General features: G+C 41.3%; 1 protein-coding gene across 6 annotated transcripts in view; it reads right to left on the bottom strand.

Annotated features, from left to right (window-relative positions):
- PCSK5 (proprotein convertase subtilisin/kexin type 5) overlaps positions 1–6,934 on the bottom strand; it is a 229,293-nt gene extending 222,359 nt beyond the window's left edge. For 2 of the 6 annotated variants that reach the window (XR_006013538.1, XM_042012674.1), the window contains exon 1: positions 6,224–6,914. Coding sequence is in view for 5 of the 6 variants with exons in the window: in XM_042012674.1 (XP_041868608.1) it covers positions 6,224–6,421 (198 nt within the window). In the remaining variant the exon portion in view is untranslated. Of the gene's footprint in view, positions 1–6,223 lie in introns of all 6 variants that reach the window. The other 4 variants (XM_042012675.1, XM_042012676.1, XM_042012677.1 and 1 more) reach the window with 3 other exon arrangements.
- Positions 6,935–20,967: the final 14,033 nt, after the last annotated feature.

Below are 20,967 nucleotides of genomic sequence, written 5' to 3'. Positions count from 1 at the left end.
CCTCTAGGTGACCTTCTAGGACCATTTAAGGACTTCCAGTAAGGGTTGGCGGCCTGTAAATTGGTTCTAGGAGAATTTAAGTTGATGTATTAGCTAGGAAGCACATAGTAATGAATATGTATAATCATGATGGAATAAATACACTGCTGTAAAGTTTCACAACACACATTTGATTAGAAGAAAAATCCTCTGAAGGCACTGATCTAGCACTGTAATAAAGAATGCCTGCATTCTAATACTTAAAATTGTATTAGAAAGTTTACTTTCTAGCTGATTGCAGTATCACTACATGCTACCACTGATTAAACTACGTATTTCTAAAAGGAGAACATTATCCAATTCTAAGCTGGAGTTTCAGACACACAGCACTGTTCTGTAACAGTTCACTGCCTTCCAAGAACTCTTACACAAAACCCACTAGTTTTGTTCTAGTTTGAATAACATATACAGCACAGGTTTTAATTGTGACTTGCAGCATCTCTATAACTCCAATTTGGCCCCAGAACACAAACCTAAGTGATGCCTGCTGCCTGCTGGCACCGAAACATCCTAAAAAGAAAAAACAAACGGGGGAAAAAAAAGGGAACGTGCAAAGATGGGCCCTAGCTGATGGCTATCCCTTATTCAAAAGTATGCTTTCCCCTTAGGATCAGGTTCCTTCTATATGGAAGAGTCTGTGCATACAAATTTGTCTTTCCTCATTTGTTTAAACTGTATATTCCATCTTGTCTGATTAACATGCTTTTTACAATCTCACCTCCATTGTGCAACATCTTGTAATCCACAAGAATTTCCACAACAAGCTGTTCTGGCAGGACTTCATTCTGCAGTTCTCATACTCTGCTGGACTTGCCAATGTTTCATTCCAAACAGTTTTTCATTCTGCAAGTATCAATCAAATTGGGCCCAGTATGTTGCCAAATAAACACTTACTGTATTAAGGTATGTATCTTTGGCAAGTAGGATTCTGTTTGATCATATCCTTTCCCGTGTTTGGCAGGTGACAAAGAGCACCACACGATATGGTTGACATGTATTTCCCCACTTGATGATTTTACAGTTGATTATTTGGAGGAGAAGAGAAAGGTACACAGAACACAGCTGTAAAACATGCAAATATGGCACTGGAAATATCTTGCCTGAGAATGAGAATTAATTATGGCATTGTACAAAGCAGTGGAGAAGTTGTATACAAGCAGGGCATCATTTCTGGTCAAGGCAAACAGATGTCAATCAAAATACAGCAACTATGATAACTGTAGGAGTGGGAAGTCTATCTTCTAATAGGAAGCTAGAAGCTACAGAAACAAAAATAAAGGCTGACCCTGAAAATGTACTGGAGAGATAGATGAGCCACTTAAACACAAGAACACATATATCATACTGGCCATGGCTAAATTTAGTCTGAAGTTGGAAAAAAAAATCACTTTTAAAACTGGTTAATTTCAGAGTAGTTTAAAATTGTGGTCAAAAATCCACTTATTAACACCTTAAGGTATACATTACTCATGATTCTGTCCAATCCAATATTCTTCAGATTTTTGTATTTATTATATTACTTATGTTTATTTTGAGCAAATACTTGGCAAATTAAAAAGTTCATCTATCTTCAAGTACTATTTGACAGTACAAAATTCCTGAAACAGAGCACAGAATTAAACTATGGAACAGGAGGTCAAAACTATATAATGGGGTACTCAAACTTCTTTGCACAAAGGCCTATCATTTTGCTTTTTTCAGACATCCATGTAAAGTGGTGTAGACTTTTGGCAGCAAACTCCTTCCTTTGATGAAGACAACAACCTTAGTTTAGGCTCTTCATCTCAAAATAAGTTCCTTTCTTCCTTAACTGCTTCCTTGTCTTGCAATTTGAACTACTTAGTTTGCAAAATTTACTTCTGCCTCCCATCAGGAATAGATTTGGAAAATGAAAAACGGCCATTCCTCCCATTCTTTCTATCAATTGACCTTGTTACACAACATCTCTATGACATCAATGGAATGTCAGGTTTGAAATGAACTGTTAAAATGAACAGATCTGAAATATTAGTTACTAAATCTTTGTGTGATCTGCTGGTTTTAAATTGATACTCCCAATTAAAACAAACAAACAAAGAACACCACCACAAAACACTTACTGGCAAATGACATCAGCATTTACATTATTTAGAAAACCAAATCTGTTTATTTTACTGTGATTCCTGAGGCACAGCTCAAGCTCAGCACACTTAGGTGCCTTTTGGTTAATAGCGTGCATTCCTCGCAGGAAGAAAATTGGAAGGATAGGGTGTCTGTCACTTGTGAAGGGCAGGGAATAGGCTACTCAATTCTGAAACAGATCAGAAAAGAAAAATTCCTGGAAGAATACTATTAGGAGAGGAAAGATGTGATGTGGGAAAGTGCTGACCCATCCTCAGCTCTTGCATAGACTTAGGAAAGAAAAAAGGAAGAGCAGGATCTGAAGTTTACTGTTGCAGCATTTCTCCCCCTTGTTGCAACCACAGATAAGATATCTTTATCTCTTCCATTCTTCCATCACCTTTCGGGTATCAACTGTTTGTTTCTCCTGTGCTCCTGAACCTTCAAGGAAAATCCAGTGCCTGAACAAGCAGCTCCTGGCACCTGATGACAGCAAAGTAGTCACAACATTTAAACCTATTGTACAAATTGCTACACAGACGATATGCTTAACCCTTGACAGCTGCCAACAGCGAAAGAAATTCTCCTGAATGTTAGTGACGGATACTTTGTTCTAAGGGAAAGGTCTGCTTTGTGCAGCCACAGCAAAACAGAAAACATGCCAGCAAAGAGGTGCTCGGGGATGCAAATATATATTATACTATAACCCAAATTGCTCCATCCAGCATGGAACTTCGAAAAACTCCCTGGCTGGTTTACCTTATGCTATCTTATTACAGTCCCAGAGGGCTTGCAAGTCCAGACCACTGTCTTAGAAGACCCATGCAAAAAGAACAATGAACTTTTTCTTGCTGGAGAAACTATTAATTGCACTTCAAGGGTAGGTCACAAAAGCCTACATTGGAAAAGCGGGAAAGAAGTCAACTCTATGCATTTAAGTCCTGCTATTTCATGTTTGTGTACGTTTAAAGTCCAATGAAACACAGAAGACATACCTCTCATTGGTAATACAGGAAATACAAGATAAACAAGAAGTGTATCAGAGCAAATTGTAGGAAACAGGAAACAGCACACGCAGCCTGGAAAAACAGAGAGGATTCTTTCTCTGTTGTGCCATGTTCCCTAAAAATTAATGGAAATTTCCTCTTTTTAATGAACAGAGAAGATAAAGCTTCGAGTTTTCATAACAAGACACAGAGACCACATAAGTTTAGGAGCAACAAAAGTTTACCAGAAGCTGTGAGAGAAAGAGTTCTCAGTTGCTCACCAGGAGGTCGTCTCAAGGCCTCTTTAATGCCTCCTTCCGCCAGCTATTTCTGATTGACTTGTGCAGTCATTTAGGAAGCCTTTGCAGGTTTGCCATGGCAAAGAAAATTACTTAAGAGGTATTTCAAGACTCAACTGGATATTCTCCAAATCACACAAGCATCAAAAAACAGTAAGTTAAATTCCTCCTGTTGCCAGGAATGCACTAAATAACAAAAAGTGGGAGAAGGGATGTTGGCCAGTATTTACAATTCAGAGCCTTCCTGGGTCTACCATCTTGTCTCCACTGATCGACTTAATGTACCTTTCAATGCCATTTTTCCACAAACACAAAATTAACAGAATGGTCAGTAAGAATTAGACCTTCAGAACCCCTCTTTTCCACAGTTACCTTCAGCTCTAACCATACAATTAACTGTCAGAATACTCCTGGTTTGCAACTATCTGACTTTCATTTTTATACAGTTTCACTACTTCTTATCTTGAATATTTTAAAGAGGCTATTTTTCCAGGTAATTTGTAAGTTGGCTCTTTAGGCCAGCTGCAGTGGGATTTTGATTTAGCTTTTTGCACTTTCTTTTTAAAGGTGAGCTCACAAATTTAATGTAACCAAAAATATTATGCCTATTGTGTAACTCTATGAGAAAATGCTGCTTACTGGTGTCTCTTGTCTTCAGAGCATATTCAGCTAAGAGAATGTCTTTCAACATCACACACAAAACAAATTTTTTAATTGCTTTCAATTGTGTCTCAATAATAACCAGTAGATTATTCCCCCATTCTCATCTTCTTTTTGCACTTCCTGTTTTGTGTCAAATATTTTCCGGCTTTTCCAGATCTACGAAAAAAGCTTGCTATGGGCAAGTCCACCTCATCCATCCAAACTGTTCCTGATTCCCTTTCTCCAAAAGTTAATACCTTACTCCATTTACCCATCTTTACCTGGACACACAGTCTACTCTTTTTTCATCCACATACCTAGTAAAGTATTTTACAGTTTTTAATTACTTATATTCTCTATTTTCTCTCAGTCTCATCTGTACACCTAATCTGTAATTTACCCATTATTGGTATCTCATAGTTGTATACATACACTTTCACCGACACATAAGAAACAACAGAGGCTTACTACATTCTTTACTTAATTCAGGATGGGGTTTACATATGCAAAGTATAAAAAGGCAGGCTCTGAGCTGACCAGCCAGCTTGACAAAAGAAAAAATGAGGAAAAGTGCATCCTGCAACTGACTATTGTTTATTTTGGCACTATATGGGCCCAGATATAAATACAAACATCTTCAGCAAAAAACATGTAAGACTAAAAAGAAAGCCAGTGCAAAAAATTTTGATTCCTAAATGGTAGTTCCAAGGTAACACTTTCATTTTGACACACCAAATTTTGGTGCCTCCAGCTGGAAGTAGTACTGCCTGCCTGCTTAAGCGCTCCATGAGAGAAGTTGGTACTCAGTTTTTCTAAATAACTGCATCTTTACACATCATGTTTTGTGCTACCCCAGTGACATTTTCCAGCTTTTCTCATGTAAATTATTTATCTTAATTGACCACACAGCTGTCTTATTCAGGCTTGCAATGAGTGGGAACACTGAGATGTACTTTAAACTTTTGATTCAATGATATAGTAAGTGGGAGCTCATTTTAAAACACAATAATAATCGGGTCTTACTTTGATTTGGTTGATATGAAAAGCCTGGAGTGTAAACACAGCTGCGTTTTTGTAAATCTCATGTATAAAAGGAAGCCTTCTGTACCTGTAAATGCTCATTTCTAACCTTTCAATTCACGTAGAATAAACTACTGTCTAGAAAGAACGTACTTGGATGTTTGCACCCAAGCATGAAACAGAACTGTTTATTTTTTAGGCACTCACCTTGTAAACCCTACATATGCAACTCGTATTTTGAGAACAACTTCGAGGAAAGACTGGAACACTGAGAATGAATTCCATATGAAAAAGTGATGTTAGGACATTTTAAACAGTGCCTAACTGCAGAAGGAGGCATTTTTCAGTGTGATGGGATCCAGTGAGAACCAGGTATTTACTCACTTGCAGTTTCTGAACCTGACTGGATCCAAGAATTTTCTGAAGTGGTGATGTCTGGACCTAGCCGGTCCAGGTGTGGCCCCGGCCCCACCGGTGCGCTCTCTCTCCCCACGGAACGCCGCCGGCAGCCGCACGCCTGGCAGCCGCTCCGGGACACCCTGCCACCTCCTCCTTCCGCACGCCGCGCCAGCACGGGGGTCGGGACGCCCTCCGCGGCGAGCCAGCGGCCGCGGCTGCCACGTCCTGGCTGTCGGGAAGACGGGCGCTCGCTGCAGGACGAGCTCGTCCTGTACCAGCGCCTTTCAACTCGGAAGGGAGACACAGGAGACCGCCCGCCGCGGAGCGCAAAGTTCAGCCGCCGCGAAGGCAGCGAGGCGGCGCGCAGACCCGCGGCGGGACGCCCCCCGGCGATGCCTTCCCCCTCCCGCGCCCGCGGGCGGCTCCCTGGCTCGCGCCCCGTTTCACACCTGGCTTCGAAGGGGAAGGCCACGGCCCCAAGCTCTCCGGCATACCTGCCCCCGCGCATCACCTCCCACGGCCCGCGGCGGGAGGCCGGGGCGGCTCCGCTGACCGCCCCGCGGCGGCGGCGGGGCCTGCGGCGGGGCCGTGGTCGGGCAGCGGCCGCGGGGCCGCCCGTCCCTTACCCTCGTCGTTGTCCCTGCTTCGGCGGCGCAGGGCGGCGGCAGCGGACCCTGCCCTCCCGCCGGCCGGCCGCAGCGCCGGTGCCCCCTAGGAAGTAGTTGTGAGTTGCGTTACCTGTCCTATATTGACGTATCCGTATTTGCTCGCTATCCGGTTGGCCTCCGGGAGCCCCCCGGTTATCCGCACAGCCCAGTGGTTGGTGTACAGGCGCGTCCTGCAGGCGGGCAGCAGGAACCCCAGCACCAGGGTGAGCCGGCAGAGAAGGTCCCCGCCGCCTCCGCCTCCCCAGCAACAGCGGCGCTTCCAGCCCATCTTCTCCTCCGCACGCAACCCCCACAAAACTTCTCCTTTCTTCTTCCGAGGCCCTTGTCCTCCCCTCCGGGCTCCGGCGGTACGTCCTCCGAAGTTAGCCCGAGGAAGAAACTAGGAAGAGCTTGGAGTAGTGCATTGAACCGCCCGGGGGTTAAATGATGAGGGGTTGGGAACAGTGGTTCTGATCAGTGATTGCTGCTATGCCCTCTTCCCGCCGCTCTCCGGGGATTAAGTAACTTGCTTGTCAGAGCTTCTCTCACTGTTCCTGAGCGCCAGCTTCTCCCTCTATCCCTAGCTACATGGGAAGTCGTCTCTCCGCAGGGAGGAGGGGTCCTTCTCCCTCTCTCTGCGTTTCCCTCCTCTCTGACTTCCTTCCCCCTGCCAGCGGTCTTCTGCCTCCTCTCCCGCGTCTGGCTTTTCTTCGCCTCCACTCGCTCCCTCTCTCCGGAATCCGGGACCAGTGTGGCTGCGGCGGCAGGCGATGTGTGAGTGTTGGCAGCTTAGAGCCTCAGTGCACTTCGGCTCGGCCACCTCCCTCTCCCCTCACTCCTCCTTCTCCTCCGCCTCCTCTCCCCGCCCTCGCTCCCGCAGCGGCGAAGGCCAGGGAAATGGCAGCCGCGTCGGCGCCGCGTTGCTCCGCTCTCCGCGCTCCTGGGCCCCGGGCTACTGTTGGCCTCTTCAGCCGCCGCCCCCGAGCACTGTCCCTGCGCTCCCGCCGGGCCCGGAGGCCGCCGCCCCGCCGGCGGGGCGGCAGCAAACGCGGCGAGGTGCGAGGCCTGCGGCAAGGCCTCGTGTTCGGCACCGGCCTCCCGGCCTTGCGCCCGCGGGGCGCTCAGGGCGAGGAGGGGCCGTGGGAGAGCACCAGCTACTCCGGTAGGCCGGGTCTGCCCAGGCATGCCGGCGCCGGGAGAGACTGCTGGGTTACCAGGCACGACAGGAACAGCCCCACAGGAACAGCTGCTTCTCCGGCAGTCACCGTGTGCCCGTTTGCTGGCCGCGCTTTAAATACATTGCACGTCGTCATTTAATGCGGCCCGTCTGTCCATAGTCACCATTTTCAGAAAGAAAAGTGGGTGGCTGCCACTTTGACAGAGGAACGGTGGTCCAGACCCAAACAGAGAGGACAAAGTTCTCGGTGCTCTCTCATCCATGTCTTCATGCAGCATGGCTACAGCTTTGCAACCTGCTTCCATAAGTGGAGCACCTCTAGGCTAGAGAAGATGTGGCTGGTCATCAGCAGCTGTCTCAGGTGCTGCCAGGTGCCTGGCTGGGGTGGAAGAAAACTCATGTCCACTCCAGCCCAGGCTTGTTGTTTAACGGTCTAAGCATTTGAGCCACCACAATGGCTTTGGACTACCGGTAGATCTACTTCCTTTTGTTTGAAAGTTAAAATAATTGTCTATAGTTCGGTCCAACAGACTTACTGTGATGATCTGTTGCAGGTTTTGAAGGAATTTGGATGTGAGAAGTACTGTTGCAATGCACTAATGTAAATCCGTGAATTTTTTTTCTGAGAAAAAGGTGTAGGTAAAATTGACTAACTTTGCAGGCAAAATTCAGGCAGCTGTCACTCTCTTTTCTGCTGAACCATGAGAAATTAAATACTTTACAGAAAGTCATAGAATAGCATGGAGTTCCTTGTTTCCTCTGCCAAAACCTGTGTCCCTACCTTTAAAACAGCTGTCTTCCTAGTAAAGTAGAAATAGTAAAACGCAGAAAACCAAAGCCATGTTTTCCACTTCAGGTGATTCTCTGCTTTAGGTTCATTAATTTTTCCCTTACCCATGGGTATTACGCTGGTGATCAACATCTTCCCAGATCTTTTGATTGTTTTTAAAGGGCAGAAAAGAGGGAAATACATTCTTTATGTCCCTGTTTGCTTGATGTCTCTGAGAATTTATTTGCCAGTGATTACCTCTTCTCTGTTTGTATTTTTTTCTGCAGTTTGCGTGATCATTTCCTCAGTGTATTCCAATGTGCTGTTTAGTTCTGTTTGTACATATAAGACCTCATGGCTTACCTTCCCTAGGATTTTACACATGATGCCTTACTGTTGAGCAAATTGTTGTTCTATTGAAACTGCAGTCAGCACTCTCACTGGATTCAGCAGGCCCTTGTATGGATTGTAGCTGTTAGGACCAGGCAGTTACACCTTGTTGTTAGTATTCATAAATACACACTCATTGAATATAACATTAAATATCCTGTGGCAATTAGCCCTCATTCATTGGTTCAATGATAATTACACAAGTCAGCTCTCATCCTATATGTAGAGGGCTTAAAGTATGCTTAATCATGAATATCCACCTTACAGAAGTAAGTAGCAATCAATGGATCACAGAACATGAACCTTGTGCAACCCCAGTTTGTTTTTCTGAAGAGGGTGAATTTAAAATCTCTTTTATGGTCTTTTCTCGGTTAATTCTCCTGTAGTTTTGACCGCCGTATTTTTTGCTATAGATGATGGAGAGGGTTTCTAGCACAAAGGGTGCACCCTACAAACAAATAATGCCATAATGTCATGTACCTACTTCCAACTTGTCTCACTTGATGGTGTTTTATACACAGGCATCAAAGCCACTAGGAATCAGTTGATTTGATAAATACATCATTGTCCCCAAGTATCTTTTCCTAAAGCTGCATCATATTGCATAGCCTTACAAAAATGTTGTGAAAATTGTGCTATACATAAAAATAGCCTCTGGAAAAGGAGGGATGTAGTCCCCAGAAGCATTTTTTCTCTGATTATAGTCCTCTTTGCTGAGGCCGCTGTGCTAGGTGGCAATTATAGCTAGTGTCAGACCATTTGGACATTGGTTGTGTTGTGAAACATTTGAATATGTTTCAATGTGAACTCCAAACTGCAAAGTTTTGCTGAATACGTCAGCATAGCAAAATCCTGAGGGGGACTTCACTCCCCACACCCCCTCAGAAAAAGAAAAAAAATAGATGTGAGAACTCCTGCCATGCCATATTCTGTTCTTTCATGACACAGGTAGGCAGTAGGTATACTGAGTACCAGGTGAGTGGAGGGACCACTGAGGGGACTGGCAGCAGTGTGGGAGTTTTATTCAGCGTACCTGCTGTATGTGGACTGCATGTAGCTGGTAGCTGGGCTTCCTTCTGAACTCTATGGCAAACCAGATAGCTTGTCACACCACAGGGAAAGTTTTTATCCCCTCTTGGCAAGGGCACAAATTTGCTCCCTTTCATCATAATTGTCACACCAGTGCCTCTTGTTTCCAGACACACACACACCCTCCCACCCCCTTCTTACCCCTCTCCTATGACAAAAGTCAGTATCTGCCTTACTGCTCAAAATGCAAATTTCCACGGGTCTCTCTCTTGTCCTTTACTTATTGATACTAATCCCTGAATCCCTCCTCTAGTGTTAATGCCAAATGATAGTGATTCAGAGTCAGACCTCAGTGTCTATTCTCACTTCCCTCCTATTTGATCTAACTGCCTCTTGTTTTGCTGTTTTGCCTACCTAGTCCTGAAATTATTTTTTCCTTTCTAATTCTTTCCCAGCCTGAAAATCCCTCTGGCTCACCAGCTCTGGCAGCTTTTTTACTGTGCTGTGCTTCATGTCAGCTTTCTAGCACTCCTCTGTGTTTCGCAGATCAGTGCTCCAGAGATGTGATAGGCACCCCAGGGTCATAATTAAGGAGGAAACTACATAGGACATATAAATTCAAAGAAAGAGGCAGCTCAGTGTCTTCCAGGAAGAAGTCCTGCAAGCAGATGTGCTGGCCCCTGAAGACATTCCAGAACACAGACTATTTTAAGAATAAACTGGGAATATATGTTCATCAGCTTTTGGAGAGGGAGAGTCTGGGCCGTAACAGATGAAAGAAAGGAAACCTTCAAAGAGTGGAGGTTGTGTCAGGGAGTTGTTTAGAGGTTGCCTTAGAAAGATGATTAGTTTTGGAATCCAAAGGAGTATTTAGATTTCCTTAGTTTCAAGCATAACTGTTTTTACTGTTTTTTATAAACAGTGCAGCTAGGTCACTTGACACCAGCCACCATTCGACCCACTTTTCTGGTACATGGTTCTTTGATCTGCAGTTTTCCGTGCTTCAGGCTTGGCTCTGATTTTATATATTTTAACTTCAAGTGCTTTAGAAAATAATTAAGTTTTGGGGGGTTTAATTTGGTTTTTAATAAAACACTGGTTTTACATATGATCAATTATATTAGCAAGTTTTTTCCTCAGCAGATTCCTGTCTATCCTTAGAAGCAGGGTACCTATTTTGAGTACTTCACTGTTCTCATGAAAAGCCACCTATGTATGTCCAAATTTTGAGTGAGAGTTTTCACCTGTACATTAGACACTTGTTTTACATTCAGCAGCCAATACTTTGAGATTGATCATCCCCCCTCACTGAGCATGCCTCTCACTGTTCCCATTGTGTAGACTACAGGGTTTGTACACCTAACCCTGTATGCAGTCACAACAAAGTATGGCTTCTTAATACTCTTCCCACTTCTTGTTGGTCACTATGGGAGTGAACATAAGTGATCGCAGACTTCAATGATCTTTCTGGGAATGCAGAGGAGGAAAACCTTCTGTCCTGAATGTACAGAAAATAAGAGACAGGACAGGTAAAAGTACTCAACTGGGATAAGGAAGCTGGGGCGGGACAATGGAGTGAACAGAAGGAAATTGGGATGGGGATTTGGCCTCTGTCAGGGTGTGCTCCAGCCCAAGCCTCAGTTTTTCCCTGAGCAATTTAATGTCAGAAGCTAAGTGATTCATGTAAGGAATTAAAGGGAATGATCCTTTATTTCTTGCGTGTTGGTAGTAAAGCAGAATCTGTGTCTGGATCTAGGAATAGGTGTGTATACTCATAATTGGACTGATACTGCCTTATTCAATGACTATGTGGATTTCATTTTGGTTTTATGAATTAGGCTGCACTGTCTATTTTTCACCCTGTGAACAGAATGTCACTCTTACCTTTCCATCTTTGATGGTGTTTATTGTCATTTTTTGAAAGAGTGGCTCTCCCCTTATTGTGGTTAATGGTCATAGTGGCAGGCATAATTAGAAAAGATGTTAGCGTTTGTTACACTATCTGAAGAGACTCCTTCTGCTTCTACTGACTCTACTGACTGCTTCTGTCTCTACTACTCTTCTACTCTAAGTATGCCTGTGCCGGCATACTTATTTGCCATCTTCCTATTTGTGTGCATGCGTCTCTTTGGGCTTTAATCTAAACTGTCATTATTTTTTTTCTGCGTATTTCTTTTTATTTTCTCTTTTTAGTTGTTTTGGTTTTGTTTGTTTGTTTGTTTGTTTGTTTGTTTATTTCTTTCAGAGATCTAGTTGACAGTGCAGATAGCCGTACTGACTTGACTGGTAATACACAGTGCATAGCTAGAATGAATGACTATGGCATAGAGAGAAAAGACGGATGGTGGAAACAGGAATCTTTTTCAGTTGTCTTCAGTGCCTTACACAGCATCCTGTAACAGTGAACCCTGACTTCTTTTAATAAGAACAACTGCACATTTTCCATCTCCAGCTTCTCATTGGATTGTAAAGTTTCAATCACAGAATCTCAAATACATGGAAAAAAGTTAAGTATAAAAATAACATTTCTAGTCTTTGGCTCTGAATTTTAGCTATGGAAATTCTCATAGGCCCCTTTGATATAATGGAGGAAAGGATTTTTTTTTCTGAAATTACTTATCTGAGTGAATTGATCCATGTGGAAGAAGATGAGGCATTTTTTCCCCCAAGTTCACTGGTGTTAACATTCCAGCTAACTTGTTTCTAAATTGTCCCCTGAGTCAGAATTATTGTAGCTACCCTATTCTGTAAAATTGACTCAGCTGTACTGCAAGTATCTATAGGAGTTTCCTTTCCTGTTACAGTATCATAGAAACCATCAAATACTGCTATTCTTTTCTTACATCAATATGTTGTTGGTAGCATATGGCTGAGGTAATATTCTTGCTAAAAAGAGTGACCAGTGGCAAGTGAGAGTCCAACCCAATTTGAAAAACATAACTGAAGAATAGTAGCTAAATGTCCTTATCTCAAGAAAAGAAATTTCATCTCACATGTTCCATCATGGCCTACCCTCATTTCATGAGCTCAGATTGGACTGGTTCCATTTGTGCCCCAATCCTTCTCAGAGACTACTGTATACACTTCATTAGGAGAGCTAGTATTCAGCTTCTTCAGACGTGCAATTGTCTTCTGAGTCCTTCTTCCCTTACCTTTGTTCAGGTGCTCCATGCAGCTCCTATTGTCACAGTATGTTCATGAAGTAACTAACTTCTTGATGATAGTAGGATTATACTTAGTCTTCTTTATCCTCTTCTTCTTGTGAGAGGAAGCAGAGGTCATATCTTTAACCTGTAAGAAAACCTGAGCAGCTTTTCCAAAGAAAAATGTGTAGAAATAATAGTTTAGGAGCATCCCTTTTAACCTGGGACTCTCCACTCCTCCCAGTACAACTCCTTTGGATTATATGTCTGCATTTCTTTGCATGAAACTTGCTAAGTGTAATTTGTTGGTCCTTGAATTGAAAAAGAGCTTGTTTACTCCAGCCAGTGTCTAACAGAAGATGTGACCTGGAAGTGGTGAGTTTATTAATGGAAAAGGAAGTATGGCATGTTTTTATACCTGTGTTCCAGACAAGGAACAAGTTGGGAAAGGGTACATTAGGACATACAGCCTCTGTTTCTAGGTGATTGAATTCTGTTATAATTCAGTCATAATTCTCTCTTCAAGGCCAGACCCATGGCACGTCCTTTTCTCATAAGATACCATTTACCAGCTTACTTGCCCCTGAAAAGTGAAGAATTTAAGGGGTTTACCAATCAGAAAATTAGGGAAACCACTATGTATGTGCTCTACCCTGTGGTAGTTGTTGTGTTACTACCTGTTGTGGTAGTAATTAAACCAACGCCAAGACTACAAAAATGGAAGTTCCCCTTCATTGTTTATTAGTTTAAACAAAACAGGAAAAATACTTAGCTATGTTTGATACATCCTGTCGGATTTTATGTCTGAAAGGAAACGGAGGGCAGAAACATAGACACCAATAATAATGGCCCAGCTACAAAGACAGATACTGTGAGCGTCAAGTGTTTCTTTCCAAGGAGGTGATGCTGATTGCATACTTCATTTTACCGTGTCAATTTACTAAGGAGACCATTCTGGTGCTTTTGTTAAAATGGACAGAGGAAACGCACATCTCTCCATATCCCTCTGTGCTCTGCCTGCTGAAGAGCAGAGGTGTACTGACAGTTTCTGTCAGGGTCTCTTTGTGTTCTTTGATTTGATGCAAAGGACAGAGTAATCTATTGATGAGAGCACTTTCCCAAATTTTCTTCTTCAATACTGATATTATTTTCTTCAATTTTCTTTTTTTTCCATATTTACAATCAATCTGCCTTTCCTTCTCCACTTGTCTGTCTGCTGCTAGATTTTTCTCTTCTCTTTTTGTCCAGCTCATCATTTTTCCCCTTTTCATCATCCTCAAGACTTCTACTCTGTACATACTACTCATGGGATGTTATTCTCTGTGCTCGCCTCTGTTTACCATGAAAAACAAGGGCCATTGTAGCTGAGTGTTTTTGTGGATGGTATTGACCATGATGGTGTGTAATACAGCATTGCTAAGAAATCCTTACTAAGGTATCATATATTCCTGATAGAGGACAACCTAGTGCTCCTTAACTGGTAGTCCATGTTCAAAGTGCAGAGTCCAACCATAACGATTAAGGGTAACTCTGGATCAGAAGTTACAGCACTGGTGCGTCTTCAGCACAGTGATGTGTATGTGTAAACCAGCACTGGAGGAAGTAACTGGTGAGGGAGAAGAGGGGTGTGGGTGTGTTTTGCTGCTCACTAATTCAGACAACTCATTTCTCCCAGAAAGTTCTGGGAATGTTGTATTGTACATAAGCCTCCCATGTGTCCAGTTCTGCTCACCTGTGCATTCATTGTGTGAAATGTAGTGCCTGGAGAATGATGATAACAAGCAAGTGCAATTAAAACATATATAGCCACAAAGCATCATCTTAGGTTTAGGTAGATTCTAAGCTGCTTATCTACAGATCATTTTTAGATGGACTTTTGATTCTGTTATATTGTGTTATATACAAGAGTAAAAAAGAAAAGCACAGGAGAGAGAAAAGGGAAGGAATTAATTTAAAAAAATAATTAATTACCAGAAAAAAGCTAGAAAAGTTTAGCCCCTGGTCAAACTTAAGACTGAAATGGATATTTTTTTGATAACTGGTAAGAATACTGTGCAGCTTTACTATGTGGGTAATATATGATTTATGATCTCTTTAAACAGTAATTTCCTTGCTGTTAAATGCTTACACATTTGTAAATTATGTGATATTCTCAATAAAGTACATTTTCTATGTAGCAGTTTCTTAAAATGAAAGCGATTTTGGTTTGGATTTTATCATGAGTGATGCAAAAGACAGTTTTTACTGTCTTTCTCTGCTTTTAGGAAATGAAACTGGCACAGTTCATGAGGAGATTAGAAAATTTTCACTCATTCTGGAAGAAATAAAAAACAATGGTTCTAAATTATATCAAGTTCTTCTGCACTCATAAACAATCCACTCTTTCTTTCCTTCTGTATCAGCTTTAGTTCTTTTTTGTCTGTTCTGTGTTGATTCCTCAGTTGGATAATTCAGAGCCACATATTTGTATTTTTAAATTTTGATTCAGCAACTGAGCAACTGAAAAGCAAACAGTGCAAATGAGAACATTTGCCAATATACTTGTTAATAGTCTAACGCCTCTCTGTGACCCTTTGCATTTACGCTGTTTTTCTTCATGCTGAAAAATGCAGATTATTCCATGAAACAAATATGGTGCAGAGACCTGTTTAGTGTACAGAATGCATAGTTCTGATAGCTAGCAGTTTCAAAAAAACACTGCAAAAACCTTCATTAAAAAGAAAAGAGCATCAGGGAGAGCCACTCTATTTGCATGTTGGAAAGTGAATGGATTTTTGTCTGTTCTGCAGGTCACGCTCTCAACTTGAATATTCATAATATAAGAAATGTATGTATAGCATATAGTTTATCACCACTGCCAATATACCAGTTCATTAAGTTCCCTTAACCTTTCTTGAGTGCTTCCTGAATGCAATGAAGTCATGTTCACAGATACACACAGTATGAATGTGACATTTAAAAGCTAATGTTGAAGCTCTACCCAGGAAGTAAACTCTGTAATCATCAATTTATTTTCTAGGAACGTTCCTTGGACAAGGTCTGTGTGACCGTGAGAGACAGCACCTTAAAATCCATGCTAGCTCTCCCTGAGAGATAAAAAAGACTGTGCCTTCTAACCAGAAGAGTCATATTTGTACTACCAGAGAGAGAAGCAATACCCTCTGATTTATATGATCAGTTAGAACTTGCCAGCATGGATGGATTTTGTTGTACCCTCTGCCTGTTAATTAATTTTCTACTTTATCTGTCTATCCATCCATCCATGTAGTAAACCAAACTAAAAAAATATATATAATCACTCCCAGCACTAAAATAATGAATAAGAAATTACAATTTCTGGTAGACATTTAGTAAAAAGTAGAAGGACCTCAGTCTTCAGTCTTGTTACTTCCACTGTGGCAGAGGAATACAGGCAATAGACAGTGTCATGTGCTCACTTTGTCAATTTTATGATCTGAGTTGCTTGGTCAGCTCTAGTTCTGGCCAGTTTTCTGATCAACTCCACAGCTGTATATCACTCTCTGTTGTCATCAGAAAAAATAATCCACCTTTACATGAGTATAATAATGAAGAGTGTCTGGGTCACTGAATCAGGATGATGTGTTTCCTGCAGAAGGTCACTGATTCAGGTCACATTACTATGATGCTGGCTGACTGTCTCTGGAGTGGGTGCAAATGTATTAATTCCTGATTCAGAGTCTTTAGATGCACAGACACATTTTATTAACACTGCTGCAAGACAGTCTCAGGATGACAAAGGTGGTGCAAGCATTTCTGAATAGTATTTTTACTGTTGCCTCAGCTACAGGAAATGATGCTTGAATACTGCATAAGCATTAGGAAAACAATAATTTCTCCTCCAACAAAACATGCTTTGTTTAGCACCAGGAATACCACAGGTGAGGACAAAACAGAAAATATAAACAGAGAAAACAATATAACACAATCGTCAAACTTTTCATCTCTAATGTCATAGGGAGATGCTGTGAGGATGAGACGTTAACACGTGGATGCCAGCTGTAGCAACTAAATGTTTCAAGGAAACTTGTTCTTAGTTAATGAAATCCATTCACAAGTGACCTAATAAAACTCAGAAGAGATTACCAGATTTATTCTCGGAAAGGAAATAAAGTGAAATTCAGAGGCTGACAAACTCTAAACATGATGAAAATGTGACTGTTAATTCAGATTTTAATCTCCAGATGTTCAAATAAGTTTTTTGGGGTTTGGGGTTTTTTGAGATAACAAGTTGCATAGTATGTTGGAAACCCACCTGCAAATGTACATAAAACAGACTAAGACAAAATCAGAAAACAGTTATGTTCAGAGACAGGGCTGGATATTCTCTGAAAAACTGCTGACGTTATCTGAAGAATTCTGGCTTTACCATGAACTCATTTTTAGGAAAACTAGGCTGCTATGCTGCCCCTGGAGCAACCAGGAAATGGTGACTTACAGAAAGAGATTACTATACTGGGTTTATACTAACTGTGGCATATAGTACCTCAATGCATCAATGCAGCTAATCTAAGAAATATTTGATGTGTGCTATTGCATTTCTCCTTGTCCTTTCCCACCTGTGTGCATTAGGAGACCATGGAAATGACAAGGGGTGACTTGAGGTCGTGTTGTAACCTTTGATCCACCTCTCGTGCCTATCATGCTTGCCTATGTGAAACTCTCTGTTGCAGACATAACTAAGATATCCCTTCTGCTGCAGACCCTCTATTTGTTGTAACACACTGGAAGCTCCAGGTAACATTATTCATTTTGTTTTTCTGCAAAGATAGAAATTACAAGTAGATTAAAAGCATCTTGTGCTTTAGACATGACAAGTCAAAAGCTTTCAGTACCCTTTGAAATGTTTATGGTAAACTGATGTCCTTCGTTGGCTGTCAAAGTAGCATAAATGCTTAAATTATTTGAAGCCTAATTAGAGGCAGTATCATTGTTCTGTGTACTTCTCATGGGATTTTGCTATTGATCAAGTAACCTCAAGATTTAAACTCAAACTTTTAGGAAGCCCTTATTATGATGAGTCTCATTAGTGTCAACCTGTTTGATCAGCGATCTGACTAAAAGCCATTTGACATTAATGAGAGTCATTGTTTTAAAGGCTGTTAAAATCAGTACCATATAGAGATGCAGGCCAAGTTAAGAAAGTCTATATATGTGTGTGTGTGTATGTGTGTAATGTATTTGTCTGTGAATGCAGTCCTATCCATGCAGTTGTTCTGCATAGCTTACAGAATAGGAAGATACGGCAACATACAGAGTATAGTTTACTGCTCACCTTTAAACTCCACTGATTTTACTGCAAACCACCTTCATTTTTTCACTGCATTATCTTATACTAGTTTCAAATTCTCTCAAAAGACAGATGAAGGTCCTCAAGTTGTTAAGATGTTAAACTGTCAATATTACATATTTCTTACTAGACTCTCAGCAGGAGATTGAGCGGTGAAATTTGAACCTTCTTGAATCTGTTTCTTCCAGCAAGACAATACAAAAGGGCTGACTGTGTTGGAGGTTCTGAGAATGTGAGTGCAGCAGCTCATTGTTGGAGCTTTGTATTTAGAATATTCATTTCACATTTGGATGTGGTTGTATCCCCAGTGTGAGCTATTCGGGCATCAGGACAGAGAAGATAAAAGGCTGCATAACATGCACACACATTAGATATATTTTTGCACTTCAAGAACTAACAAATAATAAAACCAATCCTGTTTAAACTCATAATTATCTTCACCTGATGTCTACAAGCAAAATTACACAAATCTAAACCACAAATTTTTTGAAGTTCTGTTTTTTGTTATATGGAATTGTTGTCTAAAATATTTTGCAACTGATGTATAATGTTTGTGTTAATTGAGCTCTGACATGGAGCCAAGTGGTTCAAATGGAATATAAAATATATGTGCCATCAGTTCTCCTTTAAGGTTATGTTTAGGTATATTTGAAAGTTTGGATGCAATTATAAAATGCCATTGATATGCCAACAATACTTTTGCCATCTTACTGCGTGATCTTTTTAGGGGTGGTCAGTTTTCTGACTCCATTTTTTTTGCGTGGTTAGAAGATGTGTCAGAGTTACTTATTTGTTTGTAAAGTTACCTGTATAATTTTGAAGCCTGGACATGATGCTTGTGTTTGCTTCACAGGCAGTGTGAGATATTTCCTTTATAGCAATTTTGAAAAAACAAGCAATAAATCATGTTACAGTCTCTTAATATTCTTTGTAATTAAGTATTTGAGGACAGCACTCAGGCTTTTAAGGTTTTTTTGTGGGTTTGGTTTGGTTTTTGGGGTTTTTTGGAGGGGGAGGAGCAGAATTATGCTTATGACAATACTGTGCAGGACAGCAGTTTTTAAATTTGTTTACACTATTCTTTGAAGATCAGGACCTCACATGCATAGAGGTATCTAGTGTGACTGTGGATAAATTTTTGAAAGGCACTCTGTAAGTTTCTATTGTGCTGCATGGCTTAATTAGTGGTCTGGGTTTTTTCTTGGTGAGGCAGGGGCTAGATAAACAGGTACCTGAGATTAAGATCTTTTCCTTCTACAGCTTTTATAATGCAGGCTGCTTTGTATTTGCTTTTTGTGTGTGTGTTGTTGCTTTCCATCTGGTTCATAGTTTGGTTTAGTTACCCACTCTAAGCCACTTTGCAGAGAACAGACATTTATCAGTGTTTGCAGAGTGTGCCATCCCCTTCCTGTCTGGGAAGCAGAAAGAGAGCATGGGGTGATGTTGTGATGATGACCTTTGGCAAGCTGAGATGCAAAGCACCCCATAGGAATTTCCTCCAGCACAAAGGTATTTAACAAATTATGCAGTTCCATGGTGGGACCTAGTCAGTAGGTGGTCCACTTCAGTGTCTGTCTGTCTTTCCTTATCCTCCTCTTTGGTTTAGAGAAGCTGCAGTAAGAGGGAAAAAAAAAAAAAAGGAAAAAAAGAAGCAAAACAAAAGCCAGCTATTAAACTGGAAAGACATGTGATCTGCATAATTGCTCTAATTGCAGCTAGTTCTGCAGTGAATAGTCCTGATGTCAAATTCAACATTGACTTAGGAGAAAAAAATATCTCTGAGTCCTTTACTATAAGATGAAAGGCATAAAGAAACTCTTATGATCATTACCATTCAGTTTAAAGAGCCAGTGACTAATTAAGAGGGAGGGTAAACAGTCCCATTGTTTAATTATTGAAGAAAGGATTAAATTGGCAGGAATAAATAAACAAAATTAAACTATGCACCTCTCTGTCCTTTTTGAGTTGCACAAATTGGTGTACAGACATGCATGGGAGAGGTAGGGGTCAGAAGGGATTTTTAACGTAACTGTAGAAAACATTGTATCAAACATAGACTACTCCAAAAGTTCTTCTATCTCAAGATTCCCAAAGAAACAGAGAAGGAAACCCATGTGGACTATTGTCAGAAGCAAGATTGTCATCCACAGACCTGAAGACAGGGTTTAGAGAAAGGAAAGCTAGCCAGCCCTGACTCCAGTGCTTACTATGGCCTTGCACAGGACTCCATGTCTTTTTCCTGATTTCTTGATCTTTAAATTGGGATAATAAAACATAACTGCCTGTCTAATTTTTGTGTTACAAAACTTAGTGTCTGGATAATGCATCTGGTGTAGAGGAGCAAAATGTTTATCAGCCTCTTTCAAAATCTGTTCTTAAGACATGAGCAGTGATAAAACTTCTGTTCATATTTAGGAAGCCAGTTTTTACAGAGAGAAAACCTAATAAGGTTATCCAAATACAGTGTCTAGTAATAAAGAGAGGCACCTGAGAGAAATCTTTGTCACCTACGTGGCCATGGAGTATGGCCCCTGAAGATACTCTCATTTGAAAAATGAGTAATGTTTTTTATCTTTCATTTCTACTTCTCTTTGGTAGATACAGCACAGAAATAATTCCATTTTCCTTTCTTCTCTTTGAAAACTTAGATGCTTTAATCTTTGTGGTAGGTTGACCCTGATCAGCAATTAAGCACCCACCAGCTGCTCATTCACTCCCCCTTCATCAGAATGGGGGAGTGAATTGGAAGAGCAAATGTGAGAAAAACCTCATAGGTCAACATAAAGACAGTTTAATAAGTGAAGGGGGAAAAAGTAGGGGGGAAAAAAAAAAGGCAAAACCCAAGTGATTGAAAGGCTGTTGCTCACCACATCCCAAAACCAGGCTGATGCCCAGCCAATCTCTGAGCAATGAGTACTCTGGAAAGACTCATCCCCAAGTCTTTATTGCTAAGCATGTTGTTAGATGGCACAGGACATCTCTTTGGTCTGTTTGGGTCAGCTGTCGCCTTGCAGCCTCT

The sequence above is a fragment of the Corvus kubaryi genome, unplaced genomic scaffold (assembly GCF_017639235.1).
Source record: "Corvus kubaryi isolate FWS band 111438036 unplaced genomic scaffold, C.kubaryi_AGA036_p1.0 split1-37296, whole genome shotgun sequence".
Lineage (NCBI taxonomy): Eukaryota > Metazoa > Chordata > Aves > Passeriformes > Corvidae > Corvus > Corvus kubaryi.
The sequence above is the reverse complement of the archived record's forward strand: the minus strand, read 5'-3'. Positions and strand labels throughout refer to the sequence as shown.